Raw genomic sequence first — 21,530 nt, 5'->3', positions numbered from 1 at the left:
TGCTGCACATTCACTGAGATATGAGAGTTATATCGAGATCAAGTAATGATCCTATAACTGTCATAAGACTGCAACGAGATATATTATGAAATCATAGTGATCTGCCCTGTTGTTTCAAACCCTAACCACTGCTGGCCATTATGCTGAGACAACTACAAGATACCACTTGGATCTTCATTAATGGCATGCCAAGATTGTAACGCTGCTTCAGTGATGACAAAGATCTGAGACTATAACCAGACAGTGAGGAGGCCAAAACTTCATGACCATTATAAAGAGACTGCGTATAACTGTCTTTATGATCTGCGTGTAGGTGCGTTCATGAACAGTGTTCTCGATGACTGCGTATGGACCTGCGCTGTAGTAGTGGCAGATGTTGACTATAAAGAGACTGCGTATAACTGTCTTTATGATTTGCATATAAGAAGTCTTCATGATCTCTTAATTATTCCCCTGCCTCTTGTTCCCAGTACAAGTGCAGCGGGCTTGATTCTTTCAGCTTCACGGCAAATTGCCTTGCCTACGTCACCCTCCATAATCCTAGCTTCTGTTTGTACCATGGCAACTTCATATGCTTCTATTGCAAGTCTTTCCATTAGAGCTTGTGTGGCTGCAAACAACACCTCGTCATCCGCATTGGAAACAACGTGAACAAGATGGAGTGTATCAGCCATGCGACAGAGATGTACAATGGCCCAATCAAATGCATGTTTGCTAAGAGGCCCGTGATCTACGCTGACCATAATGTTACGCCCTCGTCTTCTTTCTCCTGTCTCTCTTTCTAGTTCTGGCTCCAGCTGCTTCTTAAAGGGGGCTGGCAGATTTACATCTTTCCATCGATGCTCCTCAATCTCCATACTTGTTTCCATACTCGCCTGTAAATACTTCACCCCTGATTGAATTGAATTGCAAGAGTTTTTAGATCACCGATATGACGAGCTCTTTCAGGTATCTTTTCCCTTTTGATCAGACTCTAAACGAATATATACAGATGGGAGAGATCTCCACGTTCCGGTTTCCATACTCGCCTGTAAATACTTCACCCCTGATTGAATTGAATTGCAAGAGTGAGTTTTTAGATCACCGATATGACGAGCTCTTTTAAGTATCTTTTCCCTTTTGATCAGACTCTAAACGAATATATATAGATGGGAGAGATCTCCACGTTCCGGTTTCCATACTCGCCTGTAAATACTTCACCCCTGATTGAATTGAATTGCAAGAGTTTTTAGATCACCGATATGACGAGCTCTTTCAGGTATCTTTTCCCTTTTGATCAGACTCTAAACGAATATATACAGATGGGAGAGATCTCCACGTTCCGTAATAGGTTTCCATGAACAGCGTAAGAATGTCTTCCCTTACTGCGGTTAGGAGACTCCATTATAGGACAGCGTTCAGAAGTGTTAGGGCTTCTTGAACAGCATGTAGGCTAGGGCATCATCTGCATATAAGCTAGGGCATCATACTTGGCCCAACGTACTCTTTAACGTTTCTCCTTCTCCAAAAACCCAAGACGTGGAGAGGAGATCACTTAAAGAGTGTGTCTAAATGACATCAAATCCTCTTATATTTATACTAAAATGAGGGTGATGAATAGACATGTCGGTTGGGCTTCTAGAGCCTACATAAGAGCTGGTCGGCTTGATAATAATTACATAAACAAAATAAATTCATATCTCCATAAATACTTATCGGAATCGGATGATCTTTGGATCAATCCTACACCTCTCGACGAGAGGGATCCAATAAAAATATCAGCTGCCATAAATAAGCCGACCCACATGGAGTTTGGCCCTAGTTGCCAATTTAACACCAAGATCTTAGACCAAAAGACCTTCCTCCTCCACCAAGTCAGCCCTTACATTGTCCTTCCAAACTTCAAAGATCGACTCCAATAATACTGCATCACAAACAGATTTCGACCCTACTGCTTTAGAATTTCGACCCAACTTCAAGACAACAACTTCGACCCTCCTGCAACTTCAGAATTTCAGTGCTGCAACTAATTCAGAAATTCCGGTCCTACAACTAATTCAGAAATTTCGGCCCCCAGCTTCAATCCAAAAAACCTAGGAGAGTTCGCACATGTGAGAGAGATGCCCATAAAACTTTGATTTTCTTCTTTCTTTGATTAGGTCTTCTTCTCCTGCATTTCACTTTCCTTTTTCATCCTCTTTTTCTATGAAGATCGAACTTGAGTGAGTGTGTCTCCAAATGAATCGAGCTCCCTCTATTTACACTGCTTCCATGAGGTCAAATTCCCTTGATGAGGCCGACTTGGTGGAGGACGCCTAAAATTCCTAATTTACATTAAAATAAATTTCTTTCTTGACAGATGAAGCCCAAGAAGGGTCTTTTACATTATGACATGGACAAGGACACTTGACATAAACCCTAGAAGCCTACAATGGAGGCTTTGACCTATAAACCATTGACCCAAGCATGAAACCCATGCTTTAATAAGTCAATTTCTTTTATAACAAAAAATCATTTTTCTTTATTTTGAAAAATACATTACATCATGACTCAAATACATTTACGAAGACTGACACAAGTTACATTTTTCAACATCCACAAACACTATGTTTGCAACATATTGGTGTTGTCAATCATGTGTTTGATTCATAGGTATCCAAGACGGTAAGCAATACTCACTAGTGGTTTACTTGGGCAATCAATTGCGCAATTGGATGATATGTAGATTCTTCGCATGTTTATCGTCCATTTCAACTAGTGCACATTCTGCCATTTACTTTGTGTTTGTAAAAGCTATAAAGACTTACAGTCATAACGGATAACAATATCCTTATCCAATGTTAGTTTCTTTTGAAGCCAGATTCAGATTTGGTGCCGAATAAAATATGCTAAAAAAAAATAAAAAATCAAATCCAATTTTTATGCACCAAACACACTGGGTACCTAACTTAACATGTACAACAGAAGGAAAAAAACAATGAAAACAAACACATAAATAGTATGACACAATTTTACCAATCCAATGTGGGGAAACCAACAAACTTGGGCTCTATTCAGCTTTTGAAAATGGCGATTACAACAATGGAGTTCTCCTAGAGAATTACAAGAGCAGAAAACTCAATCTTTCCCTATACTACCCGGCCCAAAATAGCTCGTGCAACCCAGAGAAATCGTGCATGGCCCAACAAATTCAGCCCGTTCAGCACTACAACTTCGTGGTTCTACGACTTGATATTTTCACCCTGTTAGCTGCTCCCAAAGTCAACCTATATGTTGTTCCTCTTTGTCGTCAATTCGACCCTCTGATTTTTGGTTGAATGCCCAATCTCTCTTGTGCCAAATCGAATGCACCCTCAATAGCTTGATTTCCTCTTCATATAGTGGCTAACCTAATCTCCAAAAGGATAGGGGGTTGAGATTGCTTCTCCACTCTTAAGATCAATGGTTGCAACTTAATCTCTCATTTACCTTTTTCACTCTATAAAAGGTTGGGCAGTGAAGTCAATTAAATTATTGACTTTAGCCTAAGGTTCAAAATTAGGAAATATTTAAATTTCGCTGTAGAAGTGAATTTAGGTTATTAACTACATGTCATGGCACTTGACAAATGTAGAATTACCTTCCAAGTTACAATTTGAACACTCCCTCTTAGCGAAAAAGGTGTTCTGCATAACACCCAACCTCTCCATGAAGAATACAAACCTGCCCTTTTATCAAGACCTTGATCAAGATGTCTACTACCTACTCAAATGTAGATATGCACTGCAAATTCACAATCCCCTTCTACACACAATCTATGATGAAGTCGTATTTGATCTGAATATATTTCAACTTGCCACGAAACATCGGATTCTTAGAGATATTGATGCAACTCTGATTGTCACAGTGAATGACAATCGGCTCCAACTCCTGATCAAACAACCCCATGAGGATGGCAACCATGTACTCAACCCCAGTAGAAAGTAGTGCGACTAATCTCTACTTCTTGTTGAAGTAAGAAATTGCTCCTGATCCTAGACTTGAACAACACCCAAAAGTGTTTTTTCCATCAGTTTTACTATCTTCCCCAATCTATATCAGTGTACCTAATCCAAATCTATGCAGGAATGAAATGAAATATAGATTTAAATAGAAACACAGAACTATAACGAAAATTAAACTTCAATTCATTAATAACAAATACTGAAAATTGTTTACATGAAAAATGGAAATAAACTTGCTCGAGTGATGGTAGCTTATCTCTGAGAAAAGATGTGATGGCTACATTTATTTTGAATTGTGTTACAATGAGGCTAGGAGGACTTTTTATTATTGAGAAACAATGACAAACCCTAAACATCCAAAAAACTAGCCCTAGGAGATGAAGCGCCAAAATTTTGTGAGCCTAATTGGGATTAGTTGAAACACCAAATTCCTAGGATTGTAATTCAACCATATGATCTCCATTTGGTGTGCACGATACCTCGTTAGAAAGATCTATCTGGGGACAACAAATTTTCCTAGCAAGACCCTGCCCATCGGGTGTGGACTTGGCACATTTTCCAAAAAACATCGTTTAGGGCCTCAAAATGGCCCTAGAAGCTCAGGACCCGAAATCCTGCCAAAAATAGAAAGTTGTGCTAGAATTAAGGAAACATTGTTGGGGGCCCAAGTGAAATAGGTGGGTGGCCACCAATATCCACCTAGATCAGTACCCCTCCAGCTTCACTCCATCCTACTGAATATAATTCAGCCCATACTCAATTGTGCCTTGAAGATATCTCAACACATGTTTTATAGCTACCTGGTGAACTCACTTAAGCTCTACCATGAATTGACTAAGTGTGTTAACTACAAAATAGATATTCAATTTGGTGTTGACTAGATACATGAGAGAGCCAATCAACGTGTTGACCATGAGAAAGCTGATCAACTATCTATATAAGGTAGGGTCCATTGCCTCTAATCTGGAGGTGTCAATTTTCTTCCAATTGGTCAGTAGAGGCATAGCCATGGGTCTGTTGTTCTGCATCCTTAATCGCTTCAAGATCTCAACTATACACTGTTGACACCTAATCATCAGGATTGGGTGAATAACTGAAATTGATGTAAATAAATAATAGAAAATATGAAGAGTCGCCGGGAGATGAAATGAACAGTCTCTCCCTCATGTATATAATAAAGACCAACCTGAATGAATATCATGAATTGTTTTTGAGGAGTTACCTCCTGGTCTGACATGGTATCAGAGCCAGTGCCATTTTTGGCTTCCAGCTCCATTTTGTAACTCCTTTCTGCAATTTCTTCAGAAGTTTGTCCTGCATTTTCCTGGTATAGCCTCCCACGCTCCTCCACTTTCATGCTCTGCCGTGTTCTTTTCCCAGAATATTGCATTGGTGTGGTCTGACATGGTGTGGTCCAATAGCGCTGCTCTCTGGCACTCCCGGCGAGAATATTGCATTGGTGTGGTCTGAGAATAGTGGAGGGATTCTGCATCTTCCCACCCACCGAATACTGGCATCGCCATTCTTGGTCCTCCTGTCATAAAAGCGTTGCTCCTCCTGCTGCTACCCGACGTTTTCTCTGCTTTATATAAACGTTGCGTTTTTTTGTTGTGTGGAATGCTTGACTCGAATACCGCTCAGCTATCCAGTCTCGAATACGCTCCATACTCCACCACCATACCATATATATCACCGTTTTTTAATACATAAAGTCTCTTCTGGAGAGTCTCCTCCGCTTCCCATACCATACGCTGCCATTGGATGCTGTCATATCATACCACGATTATCAGCACTCCCGGTACAATTTTTATGTTTCATACATATCACTCCACCGCTCTGCGTTTCTCCAAGTAAGGGACTGCATTTCTTTATGATAAGATCAGCAGTTTTCCAAGGCTCGCAGGCCCTCAATTCTTTGAGCTTGCATACCGTGAGGCTCACACCATTGGTCTGAGCTTGCATACCTTCGCTCTGCGTTTCTTTGAGCTAACATACTCTGTGCCCTGACATGAAGCAGCATAAGCGTGGTGAGCGTGAGTTACATTGGAATTTTTGAAGGGATTTATTTGGTAAATTGAATGTTGTTTTCATATATACGTTGGTATATATAACGTTGTATCCACCGCAATGTTGTTTTCATATAGACGATATCCCATATATAACACGTTGTTGGGCTCCCATAATGTTGTTTTCATAACATTGTTTTCAAAGTGGCTAACATAGTTAACGCTCCTGCGTTTGACTATGTTTAATATATTGTTTGTAAATACCGCCGTGGGGCCCAAACACACTTTGATATCCGCTCTAATACCTCTATCAGAATCAGTTTTTTTTTAGCAGCAAAAGTTTTTTTTTTCTCCACAAAAGCACATCTTTTGCCAGCAGAAGTATTTTTACAGCACTCAGATTTTACAATGCATTCAATCATATCTATTGTGGGAGTAGTTCTCACTGGCAAGGAGAACTATCCTGAGTGGTCCCGGAAGATAAAACACACCCTCATTTTCAATGAGTTGTGGAAAGGAGTGTGTGTTGGAGACGGAGACAAAGAGCCAGAACAGCTTACCTTAGACAAGGAGTTCGCCATTTGGGAAAATAAGAACAACAAAGCCTATGCATTAATTGCAACATCTGTAAGTGAAGAGGTGAGTCGCCATATTTCACCATTTTCAAATGCTTTCGAAACCTTACAAAAACTGAAGGAACTCTATGATTCACTCTGCACTTGAAGTTGTTCAACTCATGATTAAACTCTTCACTCTTGAATTACAAAATAATGATCCTCTTGCTCTTGCATCCGAAGTAAAATCTATAATGCATGATATCAAATCCACTAAGGTTGAATTGGATATTCCTCTTATCACTTTTCTCAAGGCACTTTATCCTACTTACTCCAATTATCTTGAGTCATTGCAAGCAAATGGAAATCTCAAAGATATTACCTTTGACTCTCTTGTGAAAAAATTTGCTGAAAGAGAGAAAGCTTTTGGAAAGAAGACAACCCCTGAATCTTCTGAAGAGGTTGTGTGCCTTGCTCATAAAGAAAAGAATCTTGCCCAAGATTCTTCCAGAGGAAGAGGTGGTCGAAGAGGAAGAGGAAGATATTTCAAAGGCAGGGGGGCAGACACTCTCAAGGAGAAAAGTCAAATTTGCACTGCATACGCTGCAAAAGAAATGGATCACATGATGCCTCCACATGCAAGTTACCTTGGGACAAAATTGAGCAACAAAGAAACCAATCCAAAAGTAAAATGGAGGTGATGTAGATGACTCTGATTCACCTGTTGATATGGATGTTTCTTATGATTGTGAATTGAATTTGTCTACAGATTTTGAACCAACTTCCTTCAAAGAAGCTACTTCTCATGATGAATGGAAAGAAGCAATGCAAAAGGAGTATGATGCCCTGATAAAGAATGGCACTTGGAAGTTGGTTGATCCTTCATTAGGAACCAAATCAATTGGCTGCAAGTGGGTTTACAAGAACAAGTATAAAGCTGATGGCTCATTTGACAAGCACAAAGCCAGGCTTGTGGCAAAAGGTTTTGCACAAAAGGAAGGGGTCGATTATGAGGAGACTTTTGCCCCCACAACAAAATGGGCTACCATCCGGACACTCTTTGCCCTAGCAGCGCAGAACGATTGGAAAGTCCATCAAATGGATTTAAAAACTGCTTTCTTGAATGGAGATCTAAAGGAAAGTGTTTTTTTGTCCCAACCTGAAGGATTCGCTGTGAAAGGACATGAACATAAAGTATGCAAACTTGTGAAATCCTTGTATGGCCTCAAACAAGCACCATGAGCCTGCTATGAAAAACTAACTGAGCATCTTCTGAAACTCAATTTCAAACATTATGATCTTGATGATGCAACTTTGTTTGTTAAGAAGGTTGGAAAAACAGTTGTATATCTTGTGGTATATGTAGATGATCTTTTGATGACAGGGAACAATGAAAGCTACATTGCATCCATAAAGAAGGAATTGAGGAAAGGTTTTGAAATGACTGATTTGGGCTATGTTCATTACTATCTTGGTATTGAAGTAACTCAACATCCGAAGTCCATATTCCTTTCTCAAAAGAAGTACATTGGAGATCTGTTGAACAAGTTTGGCATGACAGAATGCAATCCTCTTACTACTCCAATGGAACAAAACATAAAGCTCACATCCATTGAAGGAAAAGAATTTGAGGATGCAACAAAGTATAGACAACTTGTAGGAAGTCTCAACTACCTAACTACTACCACATCAGACATTTCGTTTGCTGTTGGAATCCTCTCCAGGTTTATGCAAAAGCCTTGTGAGGGACATTGGTCTACTGCAAAAAGAGTTCTAAGGTACTTGAAGGGAACTCAAGACTTTGGAATCAAGTATACACAGGTGGACGACTTCAGCTTGATTGGATACTCTGATTCAGATTTCGATGGAGACAAAGAAACTAGGGTATCTACTTTAGGTTATGCTATGAGTCTTGGATCAGGAGCTGTCTCCTGGAGATCACGCAAACAATCAGTTCCAACAGATTCCACAACAGAGGCAGAATATGTGGCAGCAGCTGAGGCAACAAAAGAAATTGTGTGGCTCAGGAAAATTCTTGAAGATTTGCAGGTAAAACAAGTACAATCGACTCCACTCATGATTGACAATACCTCGACAATAAAGTTGGCCAAGAACCCAAAGTTCCATGATCGAACGAAGCACATCAATACTAAATATCATCTGATTCGACATCATGTTGAGGCCAAAACAATCCATCTCCGCCATTGTTCCACTAATGAGCAAATTGCAGACATCTTCACCAAAGCACTTGGAAGAGAAAAGCTTGAAAGATTCAGAACGATGCTTGGACTCACCAACATCCCTTCAGATTAAGGGGGGGAATGTTGACACCTAATCATCAGGATTGGGTGAATAACTAAAATTGATGTAAATAAATAATAGAAAATATGAAGAGTCACCGAGAGATGAAATGAACAGTCTCTCCCTCATGTATATAATAAAGACCAACCTGAATGAATATCATGAATTGTTTTTGAGGAGTTACCTCCTGGTCTGACATATACTTCCCCTATCCAAGGAAGATCTCTCTCTCTTTCTGCCACACCCCCAAAGTAAAAAAAATAGTGCATTAACCGCAAGTCCTTCATCTCAAATTTTGTAGCTAGGTCCCTCTTGAATTCTACTATGAGCCTCTCAGAACCTGTAAGAAATAGGTATCAACATAAAGCACCAAAATGAAAGGTTCTCCCTTTATTTGAATGTAATACAAGTTTGGGTTTGCCTCACTCTTTGTGAATCCCACACCCTACAAGTAACTATCAATCCTGGCATACCATGCCCCGGGAGCCTGCTTGAACCCAAACAACGCTCTCTTCAATCTGCACATATGAGAGTCCCTCCCATGTACTTCAAAACCCTCCAACCGCTTTTCTTCCTCAACCACACCATTGAGGAAGGTTGTCTTCACATCCATCTGGTGAATCCTCCAACCCATTTGCGTTACAATAGAGATAATTTCCCTGATGGATGAGTACCTAGCTATAGAGGCAAAAACCCCTTAGCCACAAAATGGGCTTTGAACTTCTCCACACTGCCATTTGCAGCATGCTTGATCTTGTACACCCACTTGGAGCCAACCACTGATTTTCCCTTTGGTTGTGGCACTACCTCCCATATGTTGTTCTTCATGATGGAAGAATACTCTTCCACCATGGCATCCATCCACACCTGATGCTCGGATGCCTCCTCAAAACTGGTAGGTTCAGGCTCAATTAGCTCACTCATCAGTGCCATATAACTAGAATAGCAATGAGGTGGTCTGCTTTGTCTGATTGAATATCTAGGAGTACGCACATACTCCTGGGCCTCTCTTAGTGTCTACTATACCCACTTAGTTCTCTTCCTCCCTATGCTGGGAGTTTGAGTTTGGTTGTGAGAAGTCGTTTGCCCCTCGCCCTACGTGAAAATTTCTGAATCTAACAAATTAGAAATCCTACTGCAATAAACTAATTTGCATTACCTACTTGTGTTCATCATTTTAACAAGATATTTTCAGAATTATTCAGAAAATATTAATGCAAATACACTGCAACCTACACCAATATACAGATCAAGCACTGAAAAATAAATGAGACAACCACACAAAGGACACTTATTTTTGGACTAAACGTCCCCGAAAAACCCGGTGTGGAAAATCGGTGCAGCAGATATGAGGGTTTTATTATTATACAAATTTTTGAATATAACTAGGGTGCCAAATCCGGCTCACCCAACAGAGAATAAACCCGGCAGAAATACCTCTATCTGGAGACAGATATTTTAGCAGATCCAGCAACTCGATGAACAAACCCCACAGGTGACTGCGCTGTCCCCAGTGCTGTGCAGCGATGGTTTCTCCCAGCTCTATGTTGGGACCGCGTCACCCTCCCGGTGAGCCTTCCCAGCTCAAAAATCGATTTGCTGAATTGAGGCTAAATCTACCTCACAGAAACCCCAGCGCTGCCTCTATGTGACTGCGTTAGCCCTCCAGCCTCTGCGTCACCCTCCTGGAGCTGCGTTGTCTCTCCCTGGTGCTGCGCTGCCTCTTTGCTATGTATTCTCGGCCTTGGACGAAAGTCCCATTGCCAAACTGCCCCTCTCTGCACTAGAAGCTCACTCCGAAATTCTCAGCAAACCATGCCCCAGAATTTTGATCTAGCTCAAGTGTTGCTCTCCTTGTTTGTGTTCTCCAACTGACCCCAAGCCTTCCTTTATACTTTTCCTGTTGAGAAATCAACGGCCATGATCTAATCTCTAATCAACGACTAAGATTAAATTAGACTTGATCCTCGTCACTTAGAAGCTTCTCACCCATATTTACATTAATTATTTTAATTTCCTAAGTTTCAACTTAGGCACCATTAAAAATAATCAGTTATTTGAATAACATGCACTCTGGGTGGAATTTCTCCAAATGATGTCTTGGTCTTAGAGATCTCATGTGTTCTAGCCCCTCCACAAAATTTCGGAGCTAGAGCACATCCAATGCTACCCAAAAATCAACACTCCCTCTTAGCGAGGAATGTGCTCTAGCAATACTTCCCAACAGAAGTATCACATTGATCCACGACATCGGTATTTTGCGCTGTTGATGCTCGACCTGCTACCCTTCATCCACTGCGCTGCTGCAATCTGTATTGTTGCCCATGACACTGCCACTGTCACTACTGCATCTGTACTACAGTGCCTCTCAATACGCTGCATCATGCTGCCCATAGCACTGCTATTGCTAACTGCTGCACTGGAACTCAATTGCTGAGAAGTAAGTAACTGAAAAGCCACCCAAAAGCTGACATGTTGGTCAGTCTGGATGCCCCTTGACACTGAAGCTACCTCTGCTACTATTCTGTGTTGCCCCTCTGATGCTACTGCACTGTTGTTGTATCTTCTCTGCGCCTTTCGCACTGCTACAACACTCCACTGCGCTGCTTCAGACTTTGGTGCTCCAACTCTGCCACTGTTGCTCTGTCATCCCTCGCATCAACTGACTCCCGTCATTCTGCTACTGTCATTAAGGGCTCCCATAGCCGTATGTGATCCAAGAGTTTGGGCACCTCAAGGATCTTGCCCTTTACTTCACTGTAGCTCCAACTACAGTTCTATATCGCCCCACTTCTTTTCTAGAGGTGCATGAGCACTCATGGCGCAATCATCATCGTCCTTCCGTCATCTTGCACTGGAGCAGCCTTTGAGTCAGACTTCTCTTCTTTGCTCTTCTTTTTCTTAGGGCACTACGTGGAGAAATGACCCATTTCTCCACAAAAGCATCTGACTTTGGATATGTCCTCCTTTCGTTTCTGTTGCCCTTGCTATCCCACTGATGCGAGAGCCGCATCCTCCTCTTCCTCCTCCTTGATTCTGATCCCTTTGTTGCTGCTTCCCGCCTTGGTCCATCGTCTGATCTCTTCATGTCAAAGAGTTGCCCACATTTCCTCCCAACTGGACAAAGGTTTCCTAGTCTTCAGTGACTGTATTCAGAGCAGTCATGACCATAAATTCAGCATCTGGTGTAGCCCCTATGGAAGTTAGTGGGTCACGGATCCTTTGCAACCCGAGAAGGAAGGGATCGATTTCTTCTCCCTTCTGCATCTGAAATTGTCTCAGTTGACTCTCAAGCAACATTTTCCGCTGAACGGAAGTTCCTCGTACAATGTGGTCAAGGCCTCCCACATTTCCCTTGCTGTGTCCTTCTCAACAATATGTGGGATCACATGATACTTCACCCCATCCACGATCATGCACTTTGCTTTTGCCTGAGCCTCCTCGTACTTTTTGAGAGGATCAGAGTCAACAGGAACAACAACCGTCTTCAAGGCATAACCCTTGATCCGATGTTTATCCAAAACTACCAGGATCTTGGCCTTCCAAATGACAAAGTTGGATGCTCCATCCAACTTGTTCTGATCCCTAAGTGCGTTAACGACCATTTATGCTCAAATGAATGTCGAATTGGTTCTCTTCTCCCTCTTTCGATGCTGCCCCAACAAAACTCGGATCTGGATTTCTTTGGCACTAGAAATCCTCTAAGGAACAAGATCCCTCTTGATTTCCTTCACGGAAATCCTTCTGCCAACCATTGTCGCACCACCCCTCTCTGATCTCCCTTTGCTGTTCTTAACCACTGAATCTAGATTTCTTGGCAAGAAATCTTCTAAGGAATTGATTCCCTCTACTTTGCTTTTGCCCCACTAGGTACTGTTCTGCACCAACAGAGTCAACACCCCACCAGCAACTCCAGATAAAATCTGTGCTGCACCCCCAACCACAATAATTGAAAAAATTGAGACTCAACAGTCTCTGCGCTGGCCCAATAACCACTGCGCTGCCCTCTGCAGCAACAACGTTACCCAACCAGGCTAACGTAGGCTTTGCATGAGCCTCCCTTGGTGACTGTCACCCCTCCTCTGCTCTCTTGGCCTAAAACTGCGTTGTCTCTCGGGACAGCTGTCTTCACGCATAGATTTTTCCTCTGTCCTTTCGTTGATGGCTTCAGTCCTCCTTGATCTGCAATCACTCTGATACCATGTGAAAAATTCTGAATCTAACAAATCAGAAATCCTACTGCAGTAAATTGATTTGCATTACCTACTTGTGTTCTTCATTTTAACAAGTTATTTTCAGAATTATTCAGAAAATATTAATGCAAATACACTACAGCCTACACCAATATACAGATCAAGTACTGATTAATAAATGAGACAACAAAACAAAGGACACACTTATTTTTGGACTAAACATCTCCAGAAAAATCCAATGTGGGAAACCGGTGCAACATATATGAGGGTTTTATTATTATGCAGATTTTTGAATACAACTAGGGTGCCAAATCCGGCTTAGAGAATAAACCCGGCAAAAGTACCTCTATCCGGAGACAAATATTTTGGTGGATCCAACAAGTGGATGAACAAACCCCACAGGTGACTGCGTTGTCTCTAGTGCTGTGCAGTGATGGCTGCTCCCAGCTCTGTGTTGGGACTGCGTCACCTCCTCTAGAAGCTTCGTCACCCTCCCGGTGAGCCTTCCTGGCTCAGAAATTGATCTGTTGAATTGATGCTCAAGATGCCTCACAGAAACCCCAGCACTGCCTCTATGTGACTGCGTCACCTCTCCAGCCTCTGCATCACCCTCCTAGAGTTGTGTTGTCTCTCCCTGGTGCTGTGCTGCCTCTATGCTATGTATTCTCGGCCTTGGACGAAAGTCCCACTGCCGAAATGCCCCTCTCTGCACTAGAAGCTCACTCCGAAATTCTCAGCAAACCACGCCCCAAAATTTTGATCTAGCTCAAGTGTTGCTCTCCCTGTGTGTGTTCTCCAACTGACCCCAAGCCTTCCTTTATACTTTTCTTGTTGAGAAATCAACGATCGTGATCTAATCTCTAATCAACAACTAAGATTAAATTAGACTTGATCGTCGTCACTTAGAAGCTTCTCACCCATATTTACATGAATTCACTTTAATTATTTTAATTTCCTAAGTTTCAACTCAGGCACCATTAAAAATAATTAATTATTTTAATAACATGCACTCCGGGTGGAATTTCTCCAAACGATTTATGGGTCTTGGAGATCTCATGTGTTTTAGCCCCTCCACAAAATTTCAGAGCTAGAGCACATCTGATGCTACCCAAAAATCAACACCCTATTCTTCTGGCTCGACATGCTTGCTCGACTCTCCACTCTGCAAATTAGACTTGATCCTCGTCACTTAGAAGCTTCTTGCCCATATTTACATTAATTCACTTTAATTATTTTAATTTCCTAAGTTTCAACTTAGGCACCATTAAAAATAATTAATTATTTGAATAACATGCACTCCGAGTGGAATTTCTCCAAACGATTTCTGGGTCTTGGAGATCTCATGTGTTTTAGCCCCTCCACAAAATTTCGGAGCTAGAGCACATCTGATGCTACCCAAAAATCAACACCCTATCCTTCTAGCTCGGCTTGCTTCCTCTGCTCTCCACTCTACATGACAATACTTTGAGGGGTTTGTACTATCTCAACCTTTAATACATGTTGCTCCTAAACCTCCACTATAGATGAATCTGTGCTGCAAGACTTTTGAAGTGCCCTTTCCTCTTCAAATTTCACATCTTCGTGTATCACTATCCTCTTGAGAGCAAGAATGTGTACTCTGTAGACCTTTGAAATCTCGTTATACCCCACAAGAATCCTCTTCTCTGCAATAGGCTCAAGCTTCATTCTCCTATGAAGGAACGTAGCGATACACAAAGCATCCAAAGATGCGAATGTGCCCTAGGTCTAGTTTCTTCCCTATAAATGCCTACTCAAGTGGAAATCTTCCCAATACCTAGTGTGGGCTTCTATTTTGCAAATAGACAACAATATTGCAAGCCTCTGCCCATAGAAACAAAGCAACCTCCTAGTCATGAAAAATATCCTTGGCCCCTCCAACAATGGACCTATTCTTTCATTCTGAAACCCCATTCCACTGAGGGTTGCAAGGAACTATCAACTCCTTTTTGATTCCCTCATGTGCACAAAAGTCCTTGGAGGCATTAGAGGTGTACTCACCTCCATTGTTGGACCTATGTGTCTTAATCTTCCTCTGTATATGGTTCTCCATAAGAGCTTCAAACTCCTTGAAATGATTGAAAATCTCTTCTTTGTTCTTCAAGAAATATATCCAAGTCTTCTTGGAGAAATCGTTTATGAAGGTCACATAATAATGGTGCCCACTTAAGGATACAATTGACATGGGCCCACATACGTTTGAGTGTATCAGGTCCAAAATACCCATGGCCCTAGAGTCGCTGCTCAAAATGTTAGTCTTCGCATATTTACGTAGTGCACAACCGTTGCACACTTCGTGCTGCTTGACTCTAAACTATGGCAACCCCATCACAATCTCGAGCACAATGAAAGCTCCATGGTGCAGGTGGGCCATCCTCCTGTGCCATAACTCCCTCGATCCTCGGTTGCAGCTTACTAGTGACTGCGCTGGCTCAAACTGCAATCTGAACAAGTTTCCCTTTTTGACTCCTATCATCTTGGTCGTCCTGGAATTCTTAGGTCAAATGTATACTTTTCCTCCTCAAATGTTACGATTTAACCCTTGTCCTCCAAGGTAGCCACTAAAATCAGATTCTTGGACAAGCACGTTGCAGCACATCACATCAGCTACGAGGTGGTTATCAAGGGTTGCTAGTTGTAGGATGGAAGAAGAAGGATAGGAGAAAAACTATCCAAGGGGTACCCACTTTTGGTGGGAAACAAGTTTAACACAGTCAAACATATTTTTTACAAAATAGACTATAATAAAGACAAGTATTTCTAAGTTCTTAGATCTAAACTGAAAAAGACAGATAATTATACTATCTACTAATATTTCTGCTTTCCATGAGGAATTGTTAATTACTTTTCTCATGGTCTAAGAATAGGGGCAAGGGTAAGTGTTCATGGAACACTAGGACAAACACCATGATGAGGTACACAACCCTCACACAACAGTGGATGTTGTGAACCTATCACTACTACATCTAAAATCCTACTAGCACTAGCAATGGTAGTTGGATGGGGGTGGCATCTCTGATACATGATCAACATCATGAATCCTGTCAATGAAAATTTCATCTTCCAAGAGCTTTAAAGCTATTGCTCCATTCTCCAAATTATCCTCCTATGGATTATGTCCGAGTTGTATATGTTCCATCATTCCTCACCACCTCACAGTAATGGAACAACAACCTCAAGTTATAGTGCACATAAACTAATCTTTATTCTAAATCTATATTCAGATTATTTCTCTTCTCATAGTGGATGATGATGTAGTGCTCCAACACCTCTCTACAAAGAAAGTGCTCACAACTTGAGAAAGCATCATCACCAAAAACTTATGCATGAAATGTGGTAGAATCATCATAAATATTCCACCATTATATAGGATATTACCTATCTCAATTTTTAATTGCATTATCATTAGCAAATACTTCCATGGCCACTAATGTTCAAGCTCAATTTGTTTCATCCTTGTTGCCTCAAATCTAGGAGGTCTAATAAGGGGTACCTTATTAGGTAAAAACTAGACCAAATGACAACAATAAGGTAATGGCCCACTATCACCACAACCACTACCCCCTACTCTTTATGGACTTTCACCAATGGGAGGCTTCCCAGTATTAAGTCACCTATAAGAGATATTTTAGGCCTAAAGGTTTAAGGTGACACAAGAGGATACTAGAGGATGGCTCAACTTAAGTATAGGGTTCAACCAATGAGAATAAGACAATTTGCATCCTCTCGAAAGGCTTCATTAGGGCACACAAGACCTAGGGCTTCATAACTAACGAGTGATATGGAATGACCTAAGGTCAATGTACCAAGAAAAGGTTTCCAACCATGAATCTTAGCAAAGCCAATGGCATATGAAACTTATTGTGCCTCGCTGGCACACCTAAGTTGATGTGAGAAAAATCCTCAACCCCACTAGGTGTGGCCTTGGTGGCAAAGCTTAGAGAAGGGTTTGTCATCAAATCCCGACTATCTTTGTCTAAGCTCTCTCCTAACTAAAGCCAAGGGGGGTAGACCCTAAGGAAGGCTTATAACGAAAAGACTTGTTAAAAACAACAAGTTCTAAGAGATTAAGGGCAAGGCAATTACTTCTAGGTAACTTGAGTTTAAGGAATATTTAGCAAGATTACTTAAATGAGAAATTTAGATATGCCAATAAGATCAATATGACAATGACAAGATAACAATGATAAACCAATGCCTCAAAACAATGCTTAATGAAGAAATAACACTTGCAAAAAGGAATGATACTTCAAGTTGCTGAAATGTGTAACTAGGTTCGGTCTTCATAATATCTCATGTACTATTGATTTTATATATTTGATGTGAAAGAAAAAGAAAAATCATTATTATCATTTTATAAACCATGGGATTTCATGCTCAAAGTCAATTTGGTTTTAGGTCAAAGCACCCATTGTGTAATTTTAGGATTTGTCATCATTGTCATATGTAATAGACTCTATTGGGCATGTTGACCACACTTTGTCATCAATCCAAGAAGTAGAGTACAAATCAGTAGATAAATTTTTTCGAAGATCAAAGTCATCAATCAACATTAATATTGTCATTTTAAACCCAAGTTCTACAAAATTATTGTAAATGATTCTGGTATGACTATGAAGCCATGTAATAACACCTAGGTAAGCCTATAATTTTTGTCAAAGGATTTCATCCTAGGGAGGTTTTTAACCTCCCCGAATTATGTGTGTTTGTAAACACGCATTATCGGCACAATTTTTCTCCTAGATAATACCCCAGAGCTAGGCTGGAATTCGTTGACAATGTCTTAGGTGAGTCCTAGTATTTATCGAGTCTATGTATTTTTCATACTAGATCATATTGTGCCAAAAAAAATATTTTGATGCATGGTACTCATAGTTAGACACCATGGCTAAAATATTTGAGGGTGGAAAAAGAATTAATCCCCCCTAGAGTCAATTAATTAATTTTTCTAACAAAATTAAATAAAAATCCTAAACTAGAAAATTAATTAATAATTTTGAGTCAAAAAATAATTTGAGAGATTAAATTCTCTCCTAGTTGAAAATAATACAAAATTCGTGGGTCAAAAGAGAATTAATTTCTGGAGGTCCTCCATCAAGGGAAAAATGGATTTTTTAAGAAAATTTGACCCCTTGGACCTTGGTGGTTAAGTTAAAGTGAATATTTTGAGGATATTAGTCCAAAATATTATTTTTTGGATTAATTAAAAAGGGGTTTTAAGAGAAATTCGAATTATTCCTCAAAAACAAAATAATCAACGATGGAGATTAAATTATTTTCAAAGGAAATCAACGAATGAGATTATTTTGATGAGGATCAAGCCAACTAGTTGTTATTTCCACTTGGAGGGGTTTTCTTTTCTCATCTTCTATATAAGGAAGCTATCAAGCTCCTATTTTCCATCTTTGAATGATGTAATCTGTAACGCATGTACTGAGCCTTGCTTTGCTGGAATTGTATTTCTCATAATAGAAATACTTTGGGGTTTTAATTCATGGCGTTCTTCTATCTGCTGATCTGTGGTATGTGCCAGTGATTTTTCATGCTCTATATTGTATGTGCTCCATAATTGTTATTTCATTTGTTGCAAGACGAAACATCTATTGGTACAGGCATCTTGCCTTGGGTGTTGGGTTTAGATATCCGTAGATCTTAGATCTATTATGATCTAACAATTTATATTTTCAGTCAGAATTGGGATCTATGGGTACACTATCCCTTGGTCTCCAGGTTCACAGATTGTGGGGAAAGATCGATTGTGTTTGGATTCTAAGCCTTCATTTTGCAGGGTACTTTGCAAGAGGGTTTGGGTCGGTGATCTATTCACATACATCATTCATTTTAAAATCTCTCAAAAATTAAATCTCTTTCTCTTGTGCTATAACAAAATTTATATGGTAGTAAGGGCAAATTTCTTTGGTAAATATTGTGAATATTTGTAAATAGTTTTTCTAACTCTTGTATTTTATTCTAACAAATTTTGAAATTGAATAACATTTGGGGTTTTCAATTTTGATTTTTTTTTTTTTGTATATATTGGTTATTTGGGCTATCTATTTTCATTTTGTTGAAAAGTGTAACTAGGTTCGGTCTTCATAATTACGTGTAATTGAGATTCTATGTAATTGATGTAAAGAAGAAAAATAAAATTATTATTGTAATGCTTGTCTCATGAGAAAGGAATTTTATTTTTAGTAATGGCTTCCATTGTGAGCTCTTAGGGATCATAAAGTCAAAGAGAGTCAATGTCATGTATTGAAGGACCCTTCTTGGGCATGTTACATTTGTATACAAGTCAATGAAAGTGTCAAATAGCCCTCGAAGACCAAGCTCAAGAAACTCCTTCAAGTCGGCCTCAAATAATAATGAATTTGCTCGTAAAGTCATGTTGGTTTACCCTCAGTTCAAGTCAGATTATTATGGAGGCTCTAACGACTATAAATAGGGCATCTCGGCCTCATTTCAGACACAAGCAATTTGGTCAAGGTCTGAAGTAGTAAGAAGTGTGAAAGTCACCAAGAAAGAAGCCTCATAACTAGCGAGAAGAAGGAAGGAAGAGCGAAGTTCTTTGGATCTTTTTTAGGGCTGTTTCACTGTCACACGTGCGAAGGAGAGAGGCGTCATCAGCTGCAGGAAAGGCCGAAAATATTGCAAACCTCTAAGGAAACTCAATTCAGGAAGAAGTCATGTCAAAAGGTAGCCGAGTTGAAGGAATAAAGCCTCCTTCTAGAGCGAGGAAGATAAAGGGTCAAAGTTGGTCAAACACGTGCTAGGGTTTATGAAATAGAGACAAGGAGTGCAGTGCTGAACCAAGGACCGAAAATCTTAAGTATAGTTGAAGTACAAAGAAGACAAATAGTTGGATCAAGTGTTGATTTGGGCACAAAAGAGAAGCAGTGAAAGGGAACTTGTGTCTTGGTCTTGGAGTAGCAAATATGTAAAGGGTCTTGGTCTTGGTATTCGTCAATTAAAGTCTCTATGAGAAGAAGAATTTGTTTGGGTTTTCCTCTCAAGTGGGAGAGGTTTTGGCCCTGGATGATAGTCTAGACTCTATATTTTGCGTCTCTCGTCTCTTTATGGTTTATGCATTAATAGTTGTTTGATGAAGAAGAACAATATAATAACATAAGTAATAGAAGATCCTAATCTAAGAAGTAAAAAGCATTCACAAGCAATTATCTAAAGAAGAGAAATCATCTAATAGCTATGCCCTAGATTTTTCAACATGGTATCAGAGCTAGGGTGACTAAAATCAAGCAAGGGCATCTTATCAAGGGTCACTCAAGGATCAAATCTCAAAGAAGGCATCAAAGCGAAGATCATATTGAAGTCAAGATCTATAAAGGAAGCATCGTAACCCTAGATCAAAGAAGAAGTCTACAAAGAAGTTTTGGAACCCTCAAGCCATCTCAAGAGACCTCAAAGAGCCTAATCAAGTTAAAGGACTCTTACATCAAGCAAGACCCAAAACATTGCCATCAAGATTCTAAGGCGACCTCTCTCTCGTTGAAGCAAGAAGACATCATCAAGAAGTTATCATTGATCTTCATCAACAAAGAATCCACCATCAAAGGATCCAAAGGGATCTCCCTCTTTGTGGGATCAAGGATCATTCTTGAATAAAACTACCTTTATTAAGGAAAAGTTTTATATCTTCTATATCATCATCAACATCAAGGAAGCAACAAGAAGGAGTATCCTATCAAGTAATTATATTTATGTCCACATCTGAATCTGTCAAAATGCTTTTTGCAAGGAAAGCAACAAATTGGTTGGGGCTTCAAACTATCTTGCATGGAAGAAGAGGACAAATCTGAATCTCCTTGAAAATGAGGTGATGGAACATGTCAAAGGATCTATCACAAAACCAACAAAGGAAGATGTTCAAGCACTTGCAAAGTATATGAAAGGGGAAGTTAGGGATCAAAGGATTCTCATAGAATCCACCAAGGATCCCCTCATCCCATATGTATCAAAACTCGAAACTTCGAAAGAAATCCATGACAAGTTGGTAGAGTTGTATTCCGTAAGTACTGCTGCAGAAGTTATCTCATTAATGCAAGAAATCTACAAGCTGAAGATGTCAAGGGAAGATGGAATAGCCTCATACTTTATGAGGATATCTAAAATCAGGGATCAACTTCAAGATCTAGGAGAAGTCATGTCTGATAGAGAAATGACTATAGTTGTACTAAATGCACTACCGGAGGAGTGGGGTAACTTTACTTCAAGTATTTATCAGAAGAAAGAATCTACTCCATCCCTGGATCTATGGTCACTATGAAAGATTGAAGAATCTAGACTAAAGGCCAAATCTGGTGTGGGAGCAGGTGAGCAAAATCAAGCTTATGCTACAATGACAAGGAGAAAGAGAAAATTTGGGAATTCTGGTTCTCAGAAAAATAAAAGTGACATGGCTAAGATTCAATGTTATGGGTGTCAAGAATATGGACAGTACAAAAGAGATTGTCCTAAGATCAAGAAGGACAATAAAAA

General features: G+C 40.1%; 1 protein-coding gene across 1 annotated transcript; it reads right to left on the bottom strand.

Annotated features, from left to right (window-relative positions):
- Positions 1 to 431: 431 nt before the first annotated feature.
- LOC149178717 (uncharacterized) lies at positions 432 to 957 on the bottom strand. Its single transcript, XM_089422212.1, has one exon. The coding sequence runs from the start codon at positions 867 to 869 to the stop codon at positions 432 to 434; it is 438 nt and encodes a 145-aa protein (XP_089278338.1). The 5' UTR covers positions 870 to 957.
- Between the last annotated feature and the right edge of the window lie 20,573 nt (positions 958 to 21,530).

Source organism: Pinus tabuliformis, chromosome 4_1 (assembly GCF_031772625.1).
Source record: "Pinus tabuliformis cultivar Carrire ecotype Pingquan chromosome 4_1, CPIR1, whole genome shotgun sequence".
Taxonomy (NCBI): domain Eukaryota; kingdom Viridiplantae; phylum Streptophyta; class Pinopsida; order Pinales; family Pinaceae; genus Pinus; species Pinus tabuliformis.
The sequence above is the reverse complement of the archived record's forward strand: the minus strand, read 5'-3'. Positions and strand labels throughout refer to the sequence as shown.

Bases quoted from the DNA above. Each gene is read 5' to 3' on its own strand.
- LOC149178717 (XM_089422212.1), bottom strand. From the start codon at position 869: ATGGAAACAAGTATGGAGATTGAGGAGCATCGATGGAAAGATGTAAAT.